Source organism: Scardinius erythrophthalmus (genome assembly GCF_964197995.2).
Source record: "Scardinius erythrophthalmus genome assembly, contig: HAP1_SCAFFOLD_51, whole genome shotgun sequence".
NCBI classification, from domain to species: domain Eukaryota; kingdom Metazoa; phylum Chordata; class Actinopteri; order Cypriniformes; family Leuciscidae; genus Scardinius; species Scardinius erythrophthalmus.
The window spans coordinates 557,703-567,031 of record NW_028296540.1 but is presented as its reverse complement, the minus strand read 5'-3'; the positions used below and the strand labels follow the sequence as shown (position 1 = coordinate 567,031).

The 9,329-nt window shown below is 35.0% G+C and overlaps 1 protein-coding gene across 1 annotated transcript; it reads left to right on the top strand.

Moving 5' to 3' along the window:
- Window positions 1-6,088: 6,088 nt before the first annotated feature.
- On the top strand, window positions 6,089-7,282 carry tceanc (transcription elongation factor A N-terminal and central domain containing; the record flags this gene model as incomplete). Its single annotated transcript, XM_081394608.1, has 1 exon — window positions 6,089-7,282. The coding sequence occupies one exon, from the start codon at window positions 6,089-6,091 to the stop codon at window positions 7,280-7,282; it is 1,194 nt and encodes a 397-aa protein (XP_081250734.1).
- Between the last annotated feature and the right edge of the window lie 2,047 nt (window positions 7,283-9,329).

Sequence of the window (9,329 nt, the reverse complement as noted above, 5' to 3'; positions counted from 1 at the left end):
CTCAAAAAGGAGAAGAAGGAGGTAGAGGAAGAGGAGAAGGAGGTAGAGGAAAAGGCCTAGATAGAGGAAGAGGAGAAAAAGGAGGTAGAGGAAGAGGCCTAGGAAGAGGAAGAGGAGAAGGAGGTAGAGGAAGAGGAGAAGAAGGAGATAGAGGAAGAGGCCTAGGTAGAGGAAGAGGTAGGGAAGGACTTATGCCATTGAAGACATAGCTTGTGATGTGGATGAAATCTTATGGCCTGATCCAGCCAGACGGAGAGATGATGAATAGTATTCTTGTTGCTTTTACAGCAGTTTTTCTTCAGAGTCAAAGTGTATTTACTTCATGCAGTAATTTTTATTTGTCTACAGATTTTATTTGTTTCATCGATTTCATTGTTGGTTGATTACTGTAACTGATTATGAAATACTGTGTAAGTATTGAAATAAATACTTGAAATATTCAGTCTGCATGCAGCATCAGTGTTGTGCAGTGCTTGGTAAGTTTATAGTAGGCCTATTTGTGTACATTCTCCCTATATCTCAAACTAATCATGAAGAATGTTGTGGGTATGTCACTATTTTTTTTTTTTTTTTGGTCATCTAAATTATCCCTTACATAACAATGTCTTGCCAAAAATCTAGCACATGCTATTTCCTAAAATTAGTTTTTTTTTTTACAAATGTGTTTTATATTTATCACAACTGTGTGTAACTGGCTGCAATAGTGTCTGATCATTGAGGACTGTGTTGGTTAAATGAAAATGAATAGCATTTTCACAAATATGTGTATATGTTTTGACTGAAGTGTGTATGTTTTGACTGAAGTGTGTCATTTTGCAAACAATCTAGGAATTATGCAAATTGAGTGTGGTGTTTGGATAATTGTGATTCTGTTTTGAAAAAAAAGAACCCGGTTTTCAAAATTGCGTGTAAACAATTGAAAAAAACTGTAACAACATGTACTTACTATAAGATTACGGTTTTATATATATATATATATATTATTATTATTTATTTTTTTTTGAAAAATGTTAGTAACCAAAAAGTGTTGGTGACCATTGATTTGATAAACAGTTTTGCCAATTGGAAAAGAGGCTGTGGAACGTTGATGTTGTAATCTGTGAGACTGGTTAGAGGGGTATCCATGTTCTCACACTTACAGTTTTTCTCGATTGTTTACACACATTTTCTGAAAGCATGCCTCATATTCTCAGAACTCTACACACAAATCAAAAAACACACACACAATGGGCAAACCCCCTCAATTCTCCTGCAAAATGAAACTTTACATTCAAAACAATGTTATTTCTTCTCAAAATGGTATTTTGTTTTCAAATGACACACACAAACCATCATATGAATAGACATTTACAGTATAAGAACCAGTTGAACACTGATGTGCTCAGTGTAAAACACTATGATGAATGCAAAACACTTCTTCTCCATTCATCATAATGACTTAGGCCTTTTTTTGTTCAGTGTTACACTTTCTACAGACAGTACACACATAAGTGTGTTGTGAAATATTTGAGAATATTGTTTTTATACTCAGAACACACAAATACAAGGTAAACAAATACATTTCATTTTCCCACAAAAACAATGTACACAGTGTACATCCCAACCAACACAAAGTTGTACATACAGTGGTCTACATACAAAACAACAGAAGAATTGACTGTATACAGTTACAGTAAAAAAAAAAAAAAAAAAAAAATCCAATGTTGGCATCCATTGCTCCATTGAAGAGCTGACCTGTTGCCCTTTCATGCTAAAGCTCTGATTGCTAATTGTAAAACTGTGTGACGGGTGTTTGCCCATGTAATGAGTCAGTGTGCATGTTTGAATGGCAGTGTGTTCCTTGTGAAAACAAGAGATTTTCTGCATGAAAATTGTGCCAAAAGCAGAGAATTGTGTGTAGTGTTTTGAAAAAAGTGTGTTTTAGAACTGCAATTTGAGTGTAAAGCAGGAATTGTGCTTGTAGATTAGCAGAATTGGTTCAGGGGGTGGTGAATGAGTTACATGTTGTGGTCATTGTGTCTCGAGTACCAGAATTTGTGTGTAAACAATTGAGAAAAACTGTAACAGCATCAACTACAACAATAAATTTTCCCTGGTCTTAATCAGACACAAAATCTAGGGCTAACTATGGGATAAATTAGTCTTATCTCACTTAATAAGTTTAAAGTCCACAGCATTTTTCCACCACATAGATGTGTAAGCATACTCTTATAGTCATTTATAATATTGGTACAGAGACATAAAATACACCTAAACTGTGTAATACAAAACTAGTAATTGGTCACTTTATTTGTTTATGGCATCATATTTAGAACAATGACAAGACAAGATGAATAGAATGGATGCTATTTACAATATTTACAATACAGTGGAATAAAAACAATTTTATAGATAACGTAAGAAGAATATTTTCTCATAAATATTTGTGGTTAAAAAAAATAAAAAAATGAAATGTACATCAAAGACCTAAATAGCTAGACCCAGGAGGAAATGAAACCAGTGTTAAAATAATCTGCAGGAAATAAATGGTGTGCTCTTTAGTCTGAACATTGCTGCAGAATGTAACTCGAGGGAAAGGTCATGCCATTTCAGCTGTACGAATATATGTAATTCTGCAAGTGCAGGCGTGTCAATACATGCTACCCTTTGTAGTGGAATGTTCAACAGCTTTGTTGATATAGCATAGAATTTAGTTTGAAGACATCTGGTCCTAGATCACTTATAAACCAACCTCTGCCTGGAATACCACATGAGAGCAAGCAGGAAATGACAGTATTTATTTTATTTCCTTCTGATTCAGAGCACAGAACCATGGACAAAAGCTAAGGTTTGATCCCCCTCTTGTGGTATATGAACTAAATAACAGAACAAAGCTCTGTACATTTCCATTCAGTCTCTAGAAATCAAAGCTGAGTTTAAGGAAATAAATACCAACAACAGTGGGACCCCATTTTGTAATTTGTTAAGGAACTTCAGACTTAAGAAGACTCTCCCTCTCTATAGGCAGATTTGGAATGCCTGGGAGTTAGTGCAGCCCCACCCAAAAGTCTAAATAGATAGGAACACTGGGTGGGAAGTAACAAAGAGAACAAGTTTAAAAAGGCTTCAAATTCTTCGTAAAAAGCTTTGTACTCTCAGGTTACACCTGTTGTAGGAATAATTTGTGGCTATGAACCAAAAGACTGTCCTATCCTATTACGTGAGCACCCAGTTCTGAGCCACTCCGGATATCACAAAACCTCCTGTGAGAGTTTTCATTACTTTTTTTTTTTGGTGGTCTGTGACCATTTTCTGAAAAGAATACGCTTAATCATATATAAGGTGAATGGTGTCAAAGAAAATATATATCGTGGAGAACAGTTATAAGGGTGAATGCATTTGATGCAGCATGCAGTTATAACATACACATATTAACAAAATGCATAAAGAGAAGAGCATTCCACATCTCTTTTAGACAGAGCCACAAGTTAAAATCTTGTTAGTTAATCTATTTTAATAAACGGGGTGAAAATGACCCGGTAAAGAGTGAAGTCCGGTGTAGCTGTTCCATCAGATCTAAGCCAGTCATTAAGCCTACATCTTGATTATACAAGCGTATGGTGGTGAGAATTTTTTGGAACACCCAATTTATGATAAGCTTGGACTAGCAAATTACCGTTTCAGACTAGCTTAAACCAGATAACATATTACATACATATGAGACACAAATACTGGTGTGGGACCATGGATGAGAGTAACTGTCACCGTCCCGCTATCGGGACGCTTGTCGCATTTTTTTATTGCCTTTTTTTCGTATCAAATAGGCCTATTTTAGTACTCATCAAAATTAGATATCATTCAAAAGCTTAAACACTCAAAATCATGTGAAAATCATTATGAAAATGGAAATTGCATTACCATGGAAACTGTAGGCCTACTGTAAAATAAACAACAACAACAACAGCAAAAAAAAAACAATTTAGCAAAACTTGTTATAATCTTGAAAAAAGACATATTGCCGGAAATGTCTGAAATACATAGCTGTTTTGTGATAGAAGTGATGTTGTGACAGAAATGTATTAATTTGTTACAGGAGAACACATCAAAAAAACATTCAATGGAATGTAGATGACACATGGTGGCTATTTTTGGTATAGCGCCTAAATACAATCTCATAGGAGCTTCCATTGTGATTTCAACTTCAAATTTGGGGCACACCTTGGTTAGACATATGGCTTTGATTTTATAGCAATGTTTTTTATAAAATATAAAATGTTTAGTACAGTATATTTGCTTAACAGTAAACATAAACTTTTTTACACCTTTATATGTTTCATATTGTTTTCACTTCAGCAATAATCTGCTGAGTGTCTTCTATAAAAAGAGACCAACCTTAGGTTTGTAGTCCAAAGCATTCATGAATTACTTACAGTACAACCATTTAATTTTGGGTCATTGCTAAAAAAAAAGTGAAGGGGTTAATAAAATGTTCTCAGGCATTATGCAGCTCCCGGAAATGATACAGTTTTTCTCAATTGTTTACACACAAATACTGGTACTTGAGACATAATGACCACAACATGTAACTCATTCACCAACCCCCTGAACCAATTCTGCTAAACTACAAGCACAATTCCTGCTTTACACTCAAATTGCAGTTCTAAAACACACTTTTTTCAAAACACTAAACACAATTCTCTGCTTTTGGCACAATTTTCATGCAGAAAATCTCTTGTTTTCACAAGGAACACACTGCCATTCAAATATGCACACGGACTCATCACATGGGCAAACACCCGTCACACAGTTTTACAATTAGCAATCAGAGCTTTAGCATAAAAGAGCAACAGGTGAGCTCTTCAGTGGTACAATGGATGCCAACATTGGATTTTTTTTTTTTTTTTTTTTTACTGTAACTGTATACAGTCAATTCTTCTGTTGTTTTGTATGTAGACCACTGTATGTGCAACTTTGTGTTGGTTGGGATGTACACTGTGTACATTGTTTTTGTGGGAAAAATAAAATATATTTGTTACCGTGTATTTGTGTGTTCTGAGTATAAAAACAATATTCTCAAATATTTTACAACACACTTATGTATGTACTGTCTGTAGTAAGTGTAACACTGAACCAAAAAAGGCCTAAGTCATTATGATGAATGGAGAAGAAGTGTTTTCCATTCATCATAGTGTTTTACATTGAGCACATCAGTGTTCAACTGGTTATTATAAATGTCTATTCATATGATGGTTTGTGTGTGTCATTTGAAAGCAAAATACCATTTTGAGAAGAAATAACATTGTTTTGAATGTGAAGTTTCATTTTGCAGGAGAATTGAGGGGTTTTGCCCATTGTGTGTGTGTTTTTTTTTTATTTGTGTGTGGAGTTCTGAGAATATGAGGCATGCTTTCAGAAAATGTGTGTAAACAATCGAGAAAAACTGTAATAGGCTAAGTAACTGTGGAAAAGTGTCCACTGAATGTGTTTCATGACTGCAGTTTAAATGGCAAAATGTTATATTGAAAAAAGTTGAGCAACTACGCCCTCTATAGGACGGTTTTGCTATGTGTACAATGTTATTGGATTATTTCGGACATGGCGGAAGGAGTGTGAATTCTCCCTTTTAAAAGGCGTTTACTGCTGAATGTTTCACCAAGAAGATACTTTGTTTGGTTGAAGGTGAATGCGTTGTGTTTGTCTACTATTTAGAAATTGATTATTGTATTCATATTTTGCAGCAGTTCATTCTTATAAACGAATGCGTGCATGTAGGCGCTGTTGAAGCCATTTTTTTTTTAGCGCAGTTTTCCACCAGACAAAATTGCGATTGTTAACTCATGATTTCTGTTCTGTCTGTGCGCACCAATCTTGCACTTCTATCTAGTCCTCAATCAGACCACTTAGAGACTTCGGGTTTTCGGCATTATGTTAAGGAAGGTCTAATCTCGGGAACGCATAAAAAAAAAATCCAGGAAAAGATTTACTATCTATTAGTGTTGTGATCCCATGACGTGAGAAAATTGCGCTAAAACACTCACTGAGTTTTTATTACTTGTTTTGCATAGTTTTAAGTAATTTCCCTTGCTTACTTGTTAGTTTATAAGAGACCATGAATACTAAAGAGATTATTCATTATGCTATACAAATAGAAAAGTTGCACAATGATGGCAGCTATGGAGATATTGTATCATTACTGTCAGATCTGAATAACATTTCTGTCATTTTAGAGCAGATTCAGACTACAGAAATTGTGAAGGTTCTTTATAAGCTACTTAATTTCTGTCCAATTGTGAGTGCTAAAACAATAGCAAAGAGCTTGCTCTCAAAATGGAAGAAGTTGTACAAGCTGTCACCTATGCTGAAAAATAATAACAAAGACACACAAGAGAACAAGGAACTAGAGACACATAACCTGCCAAATGTTGATGAGTGTTTGGAAATTCCCTCTGTTACAAGTGGATCTGAGCACTTAAATGAAAGGGGTAAAGAGAATAAAGCATGTACATGCAACACAGAGCAACATGATATAACGAAGGATGTAAAACAAGACAAATTTGAAGACAGTAGTGTGTGCTCAGATAAGTCGTCTTCTGAAAAGCCTTGTCCAGCAAATGACGCTGCAAAATCTGTTCAGCTACAACATGAGGAAGAAATATTCACTCCAGCCATAGCGTCACATAGATCTGACCGAGAGGAAGATATTAGAACCTCAGTTCCTCAAAACACAAATCAGCCAAGCACTTCCTCTGACTCCACAGCATTGAGATGCAAATGTATCTTGCTGATTCTCCAGGCTCTTACCCCAAATCAGCAAAAAGACTCAGATCATGTGGACAAACACAAAGGCCTTGCTCAGGACATTGAAGCACATGTTCATGCTCTTCATGGAAGAAACCAGCTTAAGTACAAGTCCTGCATCAGGAGCAAGGTGGCCAACCTAAAGAACACAAAGAACCCTCATCTACGCCAAGGTCTTATGTCAGGACACCTGACTCCAGAGGCATTTGCCCAGATGTCTGCAGAGGAAATGGCAGGGGCAGAACTTCAACAGCTCAGGGACGGTTACACCACTTTGGGCATCAGTGAGCATCAGTTACCAGAGTTGGTGGAAGGGACACCCACCAGTAAAGTTCGCTGCAGGTGCTGTGGCAGTTTGGACTGCAGGGTGACACAGATCTCACGAGGGATGCTGTTCTTGCCCTCGTGGGTACAGAGTGGCAGTGCAGATAATGATTCAATGACTTATATGACCTGTGCTAATTGTGGAGAGCAGTGGTACCACAGCAACTGGGTTTGCCTTTGAGCAAGTGTATATGTATTAATAACTGTAATAATGATGAATATCAGTATTGTTCTGCACTATTTGAGCTTTCAGTGGACAGTTAAATCAAGTAAAGATTTTTCAGTCAGATTAACTTTCTTGTGGCTTTCAGTTTGGTGCAATAAATCCTCATAATGCATCCGGGTCTGTTTTGATTTGGAAAATATTTTTTGAAAAGATTAAGAGATATTAGCCATTAAAACAAAGTAAGACCTTGTGTGCATGTCCATTTTGACCCTGGATTTAGTTATTTTTTTTCCTCAAAAATACTTTTGGGTCATCCTGTGTCACCTCAACCAGAGGTCCTTGGCTAAAACATTTTTGATTTTGATAAAAAAAAAATTCTGGTATAAGAAATACATAAATGAAGAAAGCAAACATATTAAATGTCATTGATGCATATTAACTGAGTAATCTGATGTTTTGCAGAGGGGGGTTGTTTTTCACCTGAAATTTGGAGCCAGATTACAGGGGTGTAAAATTACTTTAGAAAGATGACAGTATCATTATTTTATTTTTACACAGAGATCTGTTAGTAAATTCTGTTAACTTTAGCAATCTTTGTTGCATCATATGCCAACATATTCTTGTTCCTATATGAAACTTTTTTTTTGGAATCTTAATTTTTATGGCCCTATATGGTTCAATCACAGAGAAATTGGGATGTCAATGCGGTAACATGTAGTTACGATACTGCGTATTTGAACTCTTGGCAGCTTCAGAAGCTATTAAAATGAACAATATCCCTTCTTACAAATATTCCTGAAACAGATTCAAATAGATTGTTATAAATACACTTTTGGGCAAATTAATGTGCCTCAACTTGACCATTTTAGTAGACGGGCACTAAGACGGGTATGTTTTATGCAATAGTTTTGACAGAGGGAAACAAGATGCATTTCTAGTTTCAACATTATATATTCTTCTGACATTCCCCTTTAAATTCAATATCAGCTGTGTGCAAAGTGACTCACATTTGGTTTTCGACCATTGAATATAGGTCAAATTCAACAATATACCATAGGCCTTGAAAATATAGATAAAAGAAAAGTTTGTTAAAATATATATATATATATATATATATATATATATATATATATATATATATATATAGGATATTAAGAGATATGTGACACTTCTTTGATACTTCTTTGATACTACTTGAGGCATGCAAACTTCAGGCAAAAAACACAAGAAGTGTTTTTTTCTCATTTTTAACTGTATCCGTTGGCATACAGTATAATGCAACAAAGATTGCTAAAGGCAACAGATTTTACTAATAAACCTACTAATAATAAAATAATGATGCATCTTTTTTAAGTCATTTTTACAACCCTGCAATTTGGCTCTAAATTTTCAAATGTTAGCGAAATCAAAAATTTGAGCTGGGTAAGTTTCTGAAATTTGGTTAATTTGACACAGAATGGAGAAGCACAACGAATGCAGTATAAATTAAATGTGTTCTTGTGTCTAAGCTCAGCAAACATGTGACAGAAAGTGTACGCATGCAGAGAGCATGTGACCTGTTAATCTGCCCAAGATAAGGTCCAAAGGCTAAAGGCTGAATGTTTCAGTCAAAAAAAGAAGAAGAAAAAAAGCAGTCAGATATCTCACTTAGGTTCTCAAAAACATTGTTAATCTAAGTGTTGTTTTTTGGTTTAAATCATATACACATTTGTAATTAAATAGACAGGTCTTGAATGTGGAAAGATTCACATGGAAATTATATTTTTTTATAGCCTATTGTATATATTGTAAGCCCTTTTTTTTCTTTCTTTTTTTTCTTTCTTTTTTTTACAGCTATTTATCAACAGGAATTGACTATTGATATGTTTTTTCTAGATAATTATAGATTTAACCTCATCTTAAACTTTCTATTTGGTTTTGTGATTCAAACAAGTTAGACATTTAATTTAGGGTAAATGTTATCAGGGTAGCCTATGTGTAAAGCTGTTCATCGCAACATTCCATGATGTGGCAAACATTGATTGTAATCTTTAAGATTGCATTATGTCCTCTTGCACAAGTT